This window comes from Danio rerio, chromosome 6 (genome assembly GCF_049306965.1).
Source record: "Danio rerio strain Tuebingen ecotype United States chromosome 6, GRCz12tu, whole genome shotgun sequence".
In the NCBI taxonomy this organism is placed as follows: domain Eukaryota; kingdom Metazoa; phylum Chordata; class Actinopteri; order Cypriniformes; family Danionidae; genus Danio; species Danio rerio.
In genome coordinates, this window is record NC_133181.1 from 4,067,754 (window position 1) to 4,084,629 (window position 16,876).

At 36.1% G+C, this 16,876-nt stretch overlaps 1 protein-coding gene across 24 annotated transcripts in view; it reads left to right on the top strand.

Annotated features, from left to right (window-relative positions):
* Nucleotides 1-16,876, top strand: part of st3gal3a (ST3 beta-galactoside alpha-2,3-sialyltransferase 3a) — a 71,167-nt gene that overhangs the window by 22,809 nt on the left and 31,482 nt on the right. For all 24 annotated transcript variants that reach the window (XR_012407231.1, XR_012407227.1, XR_012407232.1 and 21 more), the window contains 4 exons: nt 3,589-3,681; nt 9,908-10,002; nt 16,451-16,514; nt 16,675-16,770. Coding sequence is in view for 19 of the 24 variants with exons in the window: in NM_200355.2 (NP_956649.2) it covers nt 3,589-3,681; nt 9,908-10,002; nt 16,451-16,514; nt 16,675-16,770 (348 nt within the window). In the remaining 5 variants the exon portion in view is untranslated. The remainder of the gene's footprint in view (nt 1-3,588; nt 3,682-9,907; nt 10,003-16,450; nt 16,515-16,674; nt 16,771-16,876) is intronic.

Here is a 16,876-nt window from a genome sequence, read left to right on the forward strand (position 1 = left end):
TGAATATGGCCACGGTTTAAATGCACAGTACAGTTATGAGCTGATTGCCACATTATATTGTTATAATAACATGATATTGTTGCCTTCAGTAATTTTCTTGAAGATAAATACCAATAAAATAACACGACTGGAATGACTACAGTTGCGATCATCGATCTCAGATGAAGTAAGAGCTCATGATGACAATATGTGTGCAGATGTTGTAGTGCTATCCCATTTCTTAGAGGTAAATTTTGAAGCCCTTTCCCTTCACAGTCTGTTTCAAGGGGAAGGGGTAGGGGTACAAATTAGAATTGTGATTGGGCCTAAAAAAATCCATATGAAATGGTACCTTAAAAGTGATGTAGCGTCTTCAGTTTCGCGCTTTGCACCTGCACTTAAAGCGTACTGTGCCAAAGCTCAACTGAACTGCGCCTGGGCCCGATTCGGAGCACTCACACTTGTCAAAGGAGCTGGGAAATGGGGGTCAAATGTGCCTGGGCACAGTTCAGAGACCCTAAATCCATTTTATGAAATCCATTTATTTGGGGGAAAAAAAAAAACATTCTAAAAACTATTTGATAATTGATTATAAATGTAAATTTTAATACGACCTGTGTAGCTTTCATTAAAATAAAAACTTTCAGCACAAAAAAATGTCTCTAGTTACCATATGCATATATTAATTCCTTTGATTTTAGGTTTCATGTAATAATTATGGAGTAATCACATACTTAATATACACAAAAATAGAGAGTAATATGTGTAATGCATTTTTTATGCCTCCTAAAGTGTTCTATTCCATTCTGTTTGTGTGACACACACAATTGTGATGGACGAAGATTCTCCCATATCAACCTGCAGCCCAAGACCGGTTACTCACTGAGCTAAGCAGGGCTGAGCCTGGTCAGTACCTGGATGGGAGACCACATGGGAAAACTAGGCTGCTGTTGGAAGTGGTGTTAGTGAGGCCAGCAGGGGGCGCTCAACCTGTGGTCTGTGTGAGTCCTAAAGCCCCAGTAAAAAGTGAAGGGGACACTACACTGTCAGTGGGCGCCGTCTTTCGGATGATCGGTTAAACCGAGATCATGACTCTCTGTGGTAATTAAAAATCCCATTGCACTTTTTGTAAAGAGTAGGGGTGTAACCCCGGTGTCCTGGCCAAAGTCCCTCTATCAGCCATTGTGATCATGGCCTCCCAATAAAGCCCATCTATCGAATTGGCTGTATCACTGTCTCTCCACTCCACCAATAACTGGTGTGTGGTGAGCGCACTGGCGCTGTTGTCCTGTGGCTGCCATCGCATCATCCAAGTGGATGCTGCACACTGGTGATGGTGTGTAGAGACCCCCCCTCATGATTGTAAAGCACTTTGGGTGTATAGCCATACACAATAAAAGCGCTATGTAAATGCACATTACATTACATTTCAATAATGATGTTGCCTAAAAAGGCAGCTGCCTATGTAGGGCAAGCCTGCTCACTTGGTTTTGTAAGAGAGCTTCAAAGTATGCATGCATGCATGCGTGTGTGTGTGTGTGTGTGTGTGTGTGTGTGTGTGTTCACTTTGGCCAGTACTGTCCAGCAATTTATCTCTCTTAATAACTTAGCCTGTTGTTTATTTGAGCTATACTTTGGAAGGATAATGAATGGCGCCCTAAAGCATGTCTAATGAATGATGTCTTGGCTCTCACCCAGCCTTGTCTGATTGTATCTGTATGGGAGGTCCGTTTACCAGAAGTAAAACATAGCTCAACCTTTCTTATTACCATTAATGCCCACCTGTATAAATGCCACTGTCAACAGGTCATCGTCATATGTCCAGCACTCACATTTGATCGATGTAAACTCACTAGAAAGTTTCCATTTTCAGGCCAATGAATTAGCGGGTTTATACTGGCGCTTATATAAAATAAACTACTCTTCAAACAGCTTGTCATCTGATTAAGGGGCCTTTTATAATGTAAAATAATGCTACAGCTGCATTCCTCTCGCTCCAAACCCCAAAAAATTAAGAAAGACTAGTCTCGGATTTTGGTTTTATATGTTCAGTGTTTCAGGGGCGCAGTAAGTAGCGCAAGAAGGTCACTGGTTCGAGCCTCTGCTCAGTTGGCGTTTCTATGTGGAGTTTGCATGTTCTCCCTGCGTTCGCGTGGGTTTCCTCGGGGTGCTCCGGTTTCCCTCACAGTCCAAAGACATGCGGTACAGGTGAATTAAGTAGGCTAAATTGTTCGTAGTGTATGAGTGTGTGTGTGAATGTGTTTCCTAGAGATGGGTTGCAGCTGGAAGGGCATCTGCTGCGTAAAAACTTGCTTGATAACTTGGCGGTTCATTCCACTGTGGCAACCCCGGATAAATAAAGGGACTAAGCCAACAAGAAAATTAATGTTTAGTGTTTCACCGACAGTATGGTTTCACCCTTGGGCTATTTAGCATGAAACCTATTTGTTTCTTGTGACCTAAAATGACAGATTTTTACAGTGTTAGGGTTATTCGTGACATTTCTTGTTTTCTGTTGCAGTGAAAATGTACACACATCTATGCATTTTATTCTTCATTACTTTTTGATCTCAAAAACCATTGATCCTTGTAATTTATATAAAGGAAATGTAAGTGTTTACATCTTAACCCTAATTAGGCCCAATCCCAATTCTACCCCTTGATAGGGGTAGTGGTGTCCCAATTCTCTTAAGCTTGAAGGCGTAGGGCTAAGGGCAAGGGGTATACACACCTTCAAACGAAGACTTTTCAGGACCACACTTGAAACCAAGGGGGAAGAAAAAATTCCCAGAATACCCCAGCAACAGCTGCACCCGGAAGTAAGGAGATTCACAAATTAGTATTTTTTGTCATTATTATACATTTTTTATGAACTAACAAACACGTTTTAATATATTCATAACTGCGGCATGTGTGTATATATATATATATAGATATGTGTATATAAGTATATAATTTTTATTATACATACATACATGCATACATAAAAAAAAAAAAAWTATATATATATATATATATATATATATATATATATATATATATATATACGTGTGTGTGTGTGTGTGTGTGTGTGTGTGTGTGTGTGTGTGTGTGTGTGTACGTATGTATGTATGTGTATAATAAAAATTTAATAAAGAAAATAATATAAGAAAGCAATGACTGATATAAAGAAGTAGGCTACATTTCTTAAAGAATTACTTTAAAACATTAAACCTTGGGTGGAATTATCAGGAGATGATCCGGGCCGAGCAGTAGCCTTACTTTAATATAAAGATATTTTCCCATGGGGAAACACAAGTGTCAAACAGAAAGAAGCCATTTGCAGCAGTTTCGGGAGCAAATTAAAAATCACGCCGCTTAAGCACATTTTGAATGTTACAGGGAGCCTGCAATGCATCAAAACTTTCACAAAGGAAACACAAAAATATATATACATAAACAATGTATTTACTGCGGAAAAATGAACTGCACGCTTGTGGTATTTTGCTATGTCATGCAGTGACGTTCACACATGTTAGGATTGTTTGACAGCCCATCAGATTTCTAGGAATTTTCTGTTCTTGGATTTTACATCTTGTCTTTTGTTCTTCTTCTGTCGTTGTTTCACAGGCCCTTGGAGCTCCAGTATAAGTATGGTAACCTAAGTAAAGGCGAGTGTAAACAAGGATTCGCACAAGCCAAGATGACTTTGATCTATCCAAAGTAAGCAGATTTCACTGTCAGATCGCATGTCAGACACACACCTCACGCAGACACACACCCCATTTTTCTGCTAATTATAGCCACGTAGATTTTATTTTTCATAAAAGCAAGATGCCCTGCAAGAAAGTGTGTATTGTACTCATTGTGTGCTTGACATGTTGCAGTAGGCATAAGAAAAGTATCATCACTCATGTTCGTTTAATTGAATTTGTCAAAAAAGTCATTGGTCAGTTCTATTGGTTATTCTGGAAATGAGTTGCTGCATATTTAATTTGAGCATCAATAGTAATTTTCATTGAATGTTGATAGCAACCAAAGAAATCCATATATGCAAAAAACAAATCTAATTAGTTTACTAATGAAGTTCTGTGTAATAAAATAAATTAACACAGGGAAAAGGGGTGAACACATGAAGAAAGGGAGGTGTAGAAATCCAGTGAAAGCCCAGACAGCAGTTGAAATCTCTCAGTAGTTCAGTAACCCTCTGCCCTTCCTAATTGTAGATGGATATCAGCTGCTTTAGTTCAACATCAACATTAGCAGGAGGATGAAGATAAAACCAAAGTGGACATTTCAGCAAAACAATGATCTAAAACAGCCAAGGAAACTCTCAAAGGCTTTCAGAGAAAGAAAATCAAGCTGTAGAATGGCCCAGCCAATCACCTGACTTAAATCCAATTGAGAATACAAATGTAAGATCAGATTTGATTGACAAGACCCAAAGAAGCAGCAGGATTTTGACACTCTGTTGAAGTTTGTGGAAAAACTCACACCTGAGCAGTGCATGTGAATTCATTCTCCATTTGAGAGGCGTCTTTATGCTGCCATCATTAAAAACTGTACATCAGATATGATGATCAATATCAATCAGCTTTGTAGGCCTAGATCACCCACACATTTCCATCCTAATGGTGTTCTTATTTTATACTAATTTTAGCTCTTAGTTTGTGTTGTCTTATTTGTTTGGTTGTTTTTGAGAGCACGGAAAGGAAGAGAATGACCATGACCTGGTTCTTTGGCTATTTCCTTTCTTTGTATAAGAGTAGTGCATGTGTGACGTGTAGTTTGTCTTAAAGACGTTATAGGGTGTTTTTTTTTCTCTGAATGCCGTGCTCTTGGGAGGAGCTCAGAGTGGGATGAAAAGAGATTTGTTTTTTCTCTTTTAAATATTTCAGTGTTTAGAAGATTCCTCGCCCTGAATGCTCTATATCCCTTACGTGTTGATTTAAGGCATGTTTAAAAAAAGTGCCCACTGACATCAAAAAGGATGCTGATCTTTCTTTTTTCGGTTCGCTGTGCTCCTCTGGGCCCCCAGTGCGTGAGAGACCTGCTTCTGATTCACACGACTGACACGCAAAGGTTTCATTTATCCACAAGCTTTCTAACAGAAACTCTAAGATTAATATGGAGGAGAGTTTGGGTCAGTGAATGCTTTGTTTGTTTGTTTGTTTTAAAATATGCATCCATACAGTTGTGCATTGACTTTATTTGTTTTTACATAAAAAGCAATTAAAAACATTATTAAAAGGCACCTATTGTACCCCTTTTCAAGATTTAATATAAGTCTTTTGTGTCTCCAGAATGTGTATGTAAAGTTTCAGCTCATAACACCCAGCAGAATATTTATTATAACTTTTTGAACGTTAAAATGTTCAGCTCTGAACACTATGTAGCTATTTTTTTGCCTGTTCCTTTAATTCTAGTTTTCCCCGCCCACGTGCCTGTCAGTGTGCCTCAAGCTCCGCCTCGACTGCGTCAGATAACCAGCACAGTGACAGACATGAAGGCAGCAGATCTTATGTAACGTTTGTGAGAAATACTACAGTAAGAACTTTCCCAATGATTATTTGATGTATTTGTTGTGGAGTTAATCAAGTGTTTCTGCCACAATGAGTCACACACAAACATGTAGTTACTAAGTTCACACACATACACACATACACAGCGCGTGCATTTAACTTTGCACTGTTTTGCACAACAAATTTGACTGGATACACGTTATATCCATTGCTGTATGGATACGTTAATGTACAAAATAAACCTGAAGCGCCTTTTATAATTGTACTGACATTGGCTATGGTGATGAAGTAAAGCTGAAGTAAATCCCTGTAATTCATTACAAACATGCACATTTTGAACTTGTGAAACTCATTCTTGATCACATTTGATCATATGATTGTACACGTTACTACAGAGACGTGTTAATACCCTGCTGTCAATCAAATCGGTGGGCGGGAAAACCGAACTCCTACATCACATTGCGGTGGGCCTCAAGATGGAAGGGATTTTGATCCAATTTTAACATCAGAAAAAAAAGAGATTTGTTGTCTTTATATCACTCCAATATGACCGTGGACACACTACACCTACACACAGTTCTGTCCAAACAGCTTCAAAAAAATTATTTTCATCATAGGTGCCCTTTAAATCGTAATATTTAATGGGGGCTCGTCCGGGATAAAATCTCTTTAATTTCCAGACATATTAAATATTGCTGAAGTGCATAGTGAATTACTGCTGCTCATTATTAGATTTGGGTGACTATACAAAAACTAAAAAGAGACATTAGAGACATTTTTTCATAACATTATTGTTATGTTAATTAGTATAAATTTTGTTTAATGAATCTAAACATTTTACTTGATTTTTTTTTTTTTTTTGTAATTTAGATTAAAGTCCCGTGAAGTGCTTTGAAATATGTATTTTTATTCTATGTTTGACGTAATCTCAATTGAAACAGGGTGGGACATAGTGTAGCTCCTCCCCTTTAAAAAACCCCCCCATAGCTTTTTGTTTTATCACAGCTCTGCCAGTGAGACTGGTTGAGCTCAAGTGCAGCAAATTAAAAGCAAATGAGAAGCGTCTTGAAGGGGGCGGGGCATGTCATACCCTAGAGAGCATTTGATTGGCTATGGTTAGATGAGAAACTAGAATGAAGTGACGTGTATAAAATCGCTGATCCATTTAGGCGGAAGTGACAAAAACTACAAGCTTTGTTTATTTGTTTACATCAGTTTTATATCTTCTAAACGTGAATTTTGTCACTGTTTTAGAGCGCACTATAGACATCTTTAAAACTATTAATACTGATACTAACACCTGAAAAAACTTTATTTTAATTTTATGGGACCTTAAAATATCTTTAAAATAATTGTATCCTCTTATGCATGTCACATGAACAACCTAGACTTTTAGAGAATTTTTCCAACTTGCTAAACACACCTCATGTGTCAGAAGAGAATTGTGAATAGTCTATTGCATCTTCAGTATTTGTCATCGAGTTAATTAGCATCTGGCATTAATTGATGAACGTGACTTGTTGTGAAGCTGTTTTAATCCCTTTCACATTCTGCTAATTAGTGATAACCGACAATGCACATGCCTATACTTGGTGAAGCATTGTGTATCACCGTGATACCTGATACTAGATGTTTCCAGTAAACCTCCTTAGGAGAGATAAAATAGCACCAGATTAATCAATAATTAACACACAGCTCAGAAAGACTCATTTAAGTCCTGCAGGAACGCTTTCTTTGGCATTCCAGATGACTTTATTAATCAGTGATTTGAGTCATTGCAGAGATGTATGGATGCAGTCCTCCAAGCTCATGATGGAGTCAGACACAATATTCATTCTGTCTCCACTGCAGCATGACTTTATATTCTATACTGGACATTATTTCTGTTCAGTGACAAGACGTATGTCTAAGCAAAGTCAGACCTTACTGTCCTAATGAAATCATTAAAAATCAAGGCATGACCATATTTTATTTTGGCCAAATAAGCATAATTTAGTGGCCTCTGCCTTTCATATAAGCCACTTCTGATACCAAATGATCAACTAGAAGTCAAGCTATTATTTGTTGTTCTTAAAACTCGTATAGGCGACAAGACTTTTGTCAGGTAGTGCATTATTATGACATCTGGTCATGGTTTGAGGTCATGTGCACAATAATCCGGGTAATACTAAACGGTTCACATTCTTTGCTCAGAAGCGTACGTGTTTGTAAGTCGGAGCCGGTGAGAAACAGCAGGAATTGTGTCACCTTCACTTAGACTGCTAGGATGTGAGGAAGCGCAGAGACTGGCTTGTATTCATGGGAACTGGAAAACTGCAGCACCTGTGTCATTAGCACATTACACCAGGGCTCGGCAGCTGCAGTGGACATGAGCATAGTCTTAAGGTGCTGTTTTGTCAGCCAGCCAAAAATTCAATCAATTTCTGATGTTGGTGGTTGTATCAGGTGCATGCTTGGAGGAGGATGTTAACATACAGACTGTTTCTCAATTCCAAGAATGCAGAGGATAGATTTGCATTCTTATAGAGACTGGTTTTACCCAGATACCTTACTTCATTTTCAATATAAGCAGTGGTGGAAAGTAACAAATACTCAAATGACTGTAATTGAGTTGTTTCTCTCAGGAATTGTAATTTGCTAAGTTGTTTAAAAAATGTGAACTTTTCCCTTGAGTACATTTTTAGTGCAGTATCGGTACTTTTACTCCACTATTTTCCTTTAATCTGCAGTCACTACTTTATTTCTTTCTCGTCTATGGTGGCTAAAGTAGAAAAATCAGTCCTGTGATTCCTGTCCAATAAAATCGCACATAGAAAGAAAATCGCATCACACTGAACAACCTCAACACATGGGCGCTTTAAAAATGCAGAAAGCCTTTTGGAAGCATTAAAAATGTCCAAGAAGATGTCCAAACGTTTTACACGCAATGACCCAGAGACTTTTTATAGACTGCACAGCACTGATGAGAAAATGAAGGATGTTTACTGGCTGTAATCGCCAAACAGCCTTAAACAATCACTAAATGGATGAATGAAGAATGAACCGAACAAGAAATGGAAGGAAGGCCCGAAAGAAGGAAGGACCATATGAACAAAGGAGGAATTCAAGGAAGGACTGAGCGAACAAACAAATGAATAAATTAACATAGGACCTAATGAAGAAGGAACAAAATATGAATGAGTGAACGAATGGAGGAATGAAGGAACGACCAAATAAATGAAAGAAGGGTTCAAGGAACGACTGAACAAACTAAGGAAGGAATGAATGAACGAACAAATTAATTAATGAACAAAGGAACACTGAAGGTAGAAACAAAAATCTGAATGAACAAACAGATGAATGAGCAAACAAATGAAGGGAGAAACAAAACAAGGAACAAACTAATTACAAACTCTTTTGTAGCAGCGTGTTACTGCAGCTCGCTCCAATGATGAGCACCACCTGGGCCCAATCAGCTCTACCTAGTGAGCAGGCAGAGAGACATATTGGAAGAGTTAAAGAGAAACAAATGAGATTAACATAGAAGATTTTAGTGAAGATTATAGTGAATCAGGTGTCCCAAAGAAAATAGTTCCTAATTGAAGTTCTTTTAGGGTGCTTTCACACTTGGTTCAATTGCCTGGTCCAAACCCAAGTTCTATTGTCCCCCTCTTCTTGCCACCATCTTTTTTCCTTCTGAACTCTGGTGCGCTTGCGTCATCAAGCTGCTGTTGTGTGTACAGCTGTTTCTAGGTGAAGCCAAGACGTCAAAATGAAAAAAGTTTTAATATTAAATATTTGAACGTTTTCTGCTGCAGCTAAGAACTCAAAAACTACTCTTCAGATGAGAATTTTATAACAGATTTTTAAAATATTATCTATAGTTTTTGTATCAAAAAAACTACTCCAAAAATAAATGATGCTAGGACAAAAACCTAGGACAAGTTCTCAAAAGTAGGTTTCTGACAAATCTTAATGTAGCAGTGCATCGTAGAGCCATAAAGGCATATGAATCGTTATGAGCCAAAGATTCCAAATATGTAACGTTTTTAAATCTACGACAATGTACGAAAGACGGCCAAAAATGTCTGAAATTTGAGTTTTTTCGCCCCTTAAATAACATCTGTGCTGTTTCTGTTTTTCCAGAAGTGTGTAGATGATGAGATACTTGTATCTTGGTGAGCTCCGCTCCATATAAGTCTCTCTGTCTGTTTTGAGGAAAGGTCAAGTTAAGGCTGGACTTCTTTAGACATTCCACTGCTCATCTCTTGATACTGATAAACACTGATAAACACACCACTAGCTTGTGGATTATGGGCAATGCGAACCACATAATCCCTCTACCGTTTCAATATTCCACCAGTTATCGTGGCGTTTCACTCTTTTTCATGAAGCCTGTGGAGTGATAATGTGCTTGTTTTAACTTTGTCTTTTATTTATTCTTTTAGGTTTTCAAAACCAGCTCCCATGTTCCTTGATCCTAATTATAAGCGGCTATCAAAGATCAGCAGTTACCCACCTCCTTTTGGAGTAAGAACACAAGGTATTTATTTTAATCGCCTGTTTACTTGCTCTACCATAGTCAATCGGATCAACATTGTTCATCAAAGTTTTACTATTTAACAACACTCATTCTTTGGAAAAACTTCTTGATCCACTTGAAATGTTTTATGACTACTCTATACCAGAATGCCCAAACCAACTGTGTTTGAGGAGGAAAAGAAAGCATGAAATTGAAATTTGTTGACTTTTAGTTTTTATTTGGGTCTCACTTTATTTTAATGTACAATTCACGCTATAAACAAACCATTAATAAGACTTTTAGCTCAATAATGTACAACACCAGGTGAGGCAGTGACGCAGTAGGTAGTGCTGTCGCCTCACAGCAAGAGGGTCGCTGGTTCAAACCTCGGCTCAGTTGGCGTTTCTGTGCACTTTAATTTTAACAACCTACAGACATCGTCACCAAATACAAATCGAGGTCAGACTTTCTCATACAGAGCCTCGTTTCAATTGTCAGGTTTTGTAGATATCTATCTATTGAATTAATCGATCTATTAAAGAAACGTTGACTATAATTCTGTATTTTAGGCTTTAATTATAGAGAGACATAGCAGATGAACCGAGACTGCATCAGATCGCGAAGCAGATCAATGTTGATTTTCTTTCGAGCTGTCAGTGCAGAAATGAACAAAACAACTGGCCTAACACAACATATTGTAAGATTAAAACATGGAAAAAAATGATCAGATATTAACTTCGGTCAATTTTCCTAACGGATAAACTGAGATAAGGGTGAATAAACAGCTCTCGGTAATATTTCAGCATGCTTTCACTTTCGCATTTACCGGTAAGAATGACATCTCGCCTGCTCATCATTCTCTCTTCATATAGCCGTATATATGGCTATTACACAATCATAATACACTGTGATATAGCCTGGGTTATTGCATTGTTTTGTTTTCTCGCTACAATCGATCCGCTCAATAGGACAGAGACCGTCTCATTCAGGCGATCTCGGACTGATTGATTTGGCGCGGATGCGAGCGCAACTGCTGGATATATGCAAAAAAAAAAACGCGCTAACGGGAGAAACGAGACAGATTCCGAAACAAACGTCTATGTGTGAAAGCACCGTAAGATTGTATTTGGACACAATTGACAGACAGTCGCAGCTCTGGCTCGATCTGGCAGACAAAAAGGCAGCACTGGCCCGATCGGGCCAGTAACATTCTGTACACTGGCCCAAGTGTCTCGCACGCTGGCCCCGGGCCATTGGGCAGTCCTTATTGTCGAGCCCTGTAAATTTTGAAATCACTACATTCTGTTTGCGTTTTGCATACTGTTCCAACTTTTTCTGATTTGGGGTTGTACAAATTAGCTGGTTATTAATAGTTAGGTAAGGTAGTAGTTGGGTTTAATGGAAGATCATACTATATAAGTGCTAATAGACAATTAATATCCTTATAATAGGCAAGTAATAAGCCTGTAGTAAACTGTGTGTATTGTTACTAAAGCCTTACCTTAATTTGTTTTAAAGGCACAACATGTACGATTTCTTTTATTATCCAATGTCCACATATAAATCATTATTCAATATCCAAAAAAAAAAAAACCCTAGAACAGGGTTATATTTTTTTGCTGACTATTGTACTTGCATTATCCCAGAAGTTTCAAGGAGTGTTCAAATAATTAACTAATTAATTTTAACTAGTGAGACGGATTGTGTGCTGTTTTTTCGTGCTAATGGCATCACACACCCTCGGAAGTGTAAAGATAATGTAAGTCAATTGAAAAAATCCAAAAATGTTCATTTAAATTTAGTGTAGTCGAATCTAATAGATCAACATTTACATTGTGTAGATTGTTTGGATTTGTCTGTAGTTGGAAATGTATATTTTTTAGCGCCTTTAATATATTTACAGGTGATCCATTTTAACATGTTAGGAAGAGCACACGTAAACAAACTCTGTGACACTGACTAGTCAGACGAGTAAACTTGGGTTTCACTAGACATGCTTTGTCTTTTCAAACACACCTGTGGCTTTCTCTGACTTCTAGGAATTGCAAATGAGATTGCAAATAGTTGTTTGCTTTACTCTGAAATCCATTGAGAAATCTTCTCAAGCAGAGAGGAATGTGCTGTACGTTATGTTTTCACGTTGCTTGTTGTCACAAATATTTGCCTGCAAATGCTGACCGTTTTTAGATGTCTAATATGATATGCAGCTCAAACAGCACGCAGAACTAGAGAGCACGACTACGAGCAAGGCAGGCACTGTGGTTAACGCCCAGTCTGCACGCTGGAATACACGCTATTATGTCATAGCCGTGACGCAGCTTCAAAAATTCGTTTCAAACCGGAAGTACGAATTTGCTTGAAATAACGCAAAAACAACCAATTTACACTTTTTAGTGAAATATAGGTGTCCTAATAGTGTTTTTAGCAGTGTGGGACACATATACGACTGTCAACAGCTCAACACATGTGTTTTGGTGTTTCGTGACCCTTTAAACTAATTAAAATCTACATTATCGATGTTGTAAAAGGACCTTATGAAACTAAAAATAGCCTTATCAATCTTTCATCAGAAGAGTTTAGCGGCTGAACAACACTTCTGTGAAGATATAAGCCATTTGTAACAACAACATCTAACGTTACATCAGCTTTGCGTAAAGCTAAAACAGTTTTAAAACAAAACATTACCTGTCTAAGAGAAATCCTTCAGCCATGGTGTCATCCTTTCTCCAGCGTGCAAAGGTAACTCCAATATTGATTTAGGTTTTTATAAATTGATGCATATTTTTGCTGATTGCGTGCTCGTGCTCTCTCTCTCTCTTGTTAATGCGCAGCACGTCAATGCACAAACGGCGGTAAGCGGAGGTGCGTACAAACGAGCAGTTGTTCAGATCTGCATTTGCTGACAGACGGTTTGAGCTACTTATCGGAATTATAAGAGATGTCGGCCTGACAATATTTAATTGGATGAAAATGTTTTTGTTTTATGCCTTACCCAAAATATAAAAATACATATAAATACATTTAGATCGTTTACTTTATTCATTACTATTGGAATGGGAAGAAACTTTCAACCAGCACAACAACAAATGTTTCTGAAGACAATCACCGACTGCACCTTTAATATCCCAGGGGGAAAAAGAGAATAAAGAAAAGTATTAGTGTAGCTGCCGTTTTTGAACAAGAGATATTAAATGTCAATGTGAAAATGGCAGTATGACTTGTATAATCAAACATAGAAGCAAACATATAAAGTCTACAAGTATTTCTCCTGGATTATGACAGGAGGGTATCCAATAGGAGGTTGTCAAGCCCACTTACCTGCATGGAGCACTCTCATACATCACATCGTTATGTGATGCACTGTGTGTATGCTTTACTAAAAAGATAGGTCTAGTTTGGAACAGAGAGAGTGTGTCTGAGCCTCGGCCGTTATCAGAAAGGCTATTCCAGAGCTCATTTGATCTCATATTAGTAGTTGGGTTTGGGTATTGGGTAGGATTTGGGATGTAAAATAAGATCTTACTTTATTAGTGCTAATAAACCGTTAATATCTTAATAGGCAGGTGATAAACCAGTATTAAATAGTAAGAATTAACACTTTAACTAAAGTGAATTTGACTTTATCACATTTAAATCATGCATCTCAACAGAGAACGTTTTCCATAGATGAATATTTACATAATTTAAAAACGAGGAAGAAATGCAAATAAATAGGAAGATTGCTTGTAAATAATGTCAGCAGGTGAGGTGGAAGCTATTCAGTCACGTCCTCTGTACATCCAAACCTTTCCATTCGCATTCATTCATGTCTGCCCTTGAGGTTTTGGGTGTAATTACGTTCCAGTCCGATTAAATCACAAATGAGTGCATGCTAAGGGATGAGTTTTCCTCCGTCTCTGTTTAGCTGCTTTGGCAGAAGGTGTGGGACTTTAGGAAGAGAGCTGTCGGCATCTCTACATACGACATTTCCCAAGCCGTGTCTTTCAGTAGAAACACTTGCACTTAAATGATGTGCCTCCGTGAAAGAATTACTGCCGTCTAATGTGATGTTGAGCTGAAGACACTCTTAAAATACTTCTAATACTTTTAAACTGACTCCCAGACCTGTGTATTAGAACACACAGATCTGTACACTGGGGCTGGGCGAGTTGGCCTAAAATCAAAATGTTGATTAGTTAAATGTTTTAACTCGATTGCTGTTAATGAACAATTATTTTATTTATTTATTCTATTTTGTTGCCCTCATAGTTCACTGACAAGTTTTGTACAGTAAATATGCTCACATATAACAAGTGAGAGATTTTTGAATGTGGGGTTTATTACTTGATTTTAAAATAATTGAAGGAAACGCTCACTATCTACTATCTAGGATTATTTATTGAACATCAACACTGAACAACTGAAATTAAAACACACATTGTCTAATACACGCCTCTCTGCACCACCCACCCTCGTTACCTTTACCAAACCGACTAATCACAAAGCTTGCGTTATGCGTCGTTGCCATGTGTAGTTAAATTTTTTAAGAGGTGCGGGTATGTGAAAGCTGCGCCAAACCGTGTGCGCTTGGCAAAAGTTTGATGGATTATAGGTTCTGAATGTCGTTTTCGATTACTTTTTGATTAATCGACCAGCCCCTACACGGATCTGTGTCACTTTTTTGGACTGCAAAAAAATTTAAGAAAAGCAAATTGTAGTTTAATTGAAAGAATGTAAATTGATAAAAAAAAAAAATATATATATATATATATATATATATATATATATATATATATATATATATATATATATATATATATATATATATAAAATATATATATTTATTTATTTTTTTTATTTATTCATTAAAAAATAAAAATTTTTTATACATTTTATTTTTATATTTTTTGTATTTTTATTTTTTTATTGATAAAAAATTTGTTCATATTTTTTGTTCATTTTATTATTATGTTGTATTTTTATTTATTTTATATTAATAATTTTTTTAATTATTTAAATTGTTATCCTTTTTACTTTTATTTTTGTATTTTTTAATTAAATTTATTGATTTAAATTTTTTTGTAATTTATTTTATTTTTTATTATTTTAAGTTATTGATGTAAAATGTATAAAAAATCTTTATTTTATTATTGTTTTTATCTTATTTTAATTTATTGATTTAAAGTATTAATTTATTATTATTATAATGTTTTATATTAATTTTTTAAATTTAAATATATAAATTCATTTTTATTTATTTTTATTAATTTTATTATGTTTGTTTTTTTATTTATTTAATTTTAATTTATTAATTTAAAATACTATTTTTGTTATTATTGTCTTTTTTATAGAATTTTTTTTATTATCCCTATTTTTTAATACATTATTATCATTATTAATTTTTATTTTAATTTATATTTTTATTTTATTATTATTATTTTTATTCGGTCCAATAGTGACACCGATCAGTATGTTGTTGTGGACTTGAATTCTTGTTCTATTGTCTTTAGCATAAATAGCTTGTCTCCCAGTTGAAAGCCTTTTGGTCGTGCTAAAAATAGTATGGTGGCTTGTGCACACAGTAAAGAGCTTTCTAAACTAAGGGCTTTTCTTCATTCCTGTGTTTTTAATGCTGGTTCTTGCCCTGGAGAAAACCACATTCTTCTTGGAAGTGAGGAACTGTCATCTCACGCTATTGCGCTATTATCAGCTTTTGTAATTAAGTGCTCTAAATTTGTAATCCTATTTGAAATATTTAATGCAAAACACTGTTAACGGAATTTTGAGATTCTTTATTTATATAAGCATTTATTTACTTTTTTTTTTTGAGCAGCATCAATTAAAAGAGAGTAAAATAAATTGCAAATTAAAATATGTATCATCTGTGAATATACTATAAAATATTATTTATTCCCGTGAGGCAAACCGGAATTTTCAGTGTCGTGTCATCCTTTTAAAGTCAATCTGACATGCCGATATGCTTTTTAACCTTATTTTATTATTGTTTTCAATGTTGAATACAGCTGATACTACTGATTTTACTTTGTAGATTATTCTTTGTTGAATAGTAAGTAGAAATACAGTAGAAATACAAAACATCACTATCACTTCAGTTGATTTGCTTTAACTCTCATTACTCATCATCTCACACCTATTTTTATCCATTTATTTATTGCTGTTTTTATCTTAAATGAGATAGCATGCATAATAGTTTGTGTTTGTAGCCTGTCGTAACAGTGTCATGGGCGATTTATTTACACACTTTTGTTGCGTAAGACTGCAGTTTCACGCTGCCATAAATAATTCTGTCGTCATATGTCATTTAACAGTTCTGATAACACAAACTGTAATCAATATTCCGTCACAGCAGGTAAACAGAAACTACCCATATATGCAAAACTGATTTATTTTTGCTGTGTCTTTCAAACCCTGCATTGATGTTTTCTGAAAAGCACTTATCTCTCTAAATAATCCATTTATCTGTCCACAGAAAGGATTATTGATAACATTTTAGCAGCAACAAGAAGTTACTCCCTGGGTCCAGAACTAGACAGGTAGTTGACATCAATAACACACCAAAACATTTTGACTATCCACCAAAAATATCTTATGTACAACCATATCTAATGTGTTCAAATATCTTGGTTTTATTCTTTCAGCTTGTGGTGTTCAGCTGATGAGTCTCTAACTATGTTCTGTGTTTTTCTCCTTTAGTATTCCTTGTAAGAAGTGTATTATTATCGGCAATGGGGGCATTCTGTTCAATAAGTCTTTGGGCACCAAAATCGATCAATATGATGTTGTTGTGCGGTAAGTTACTATTATTATTTATCAATATATTATATAAAAATAATGAATAGTTAGTGCTAAAATTGTTTGTAATTGCATCCCAAAGAAAGTATGTTTTTGACATAAC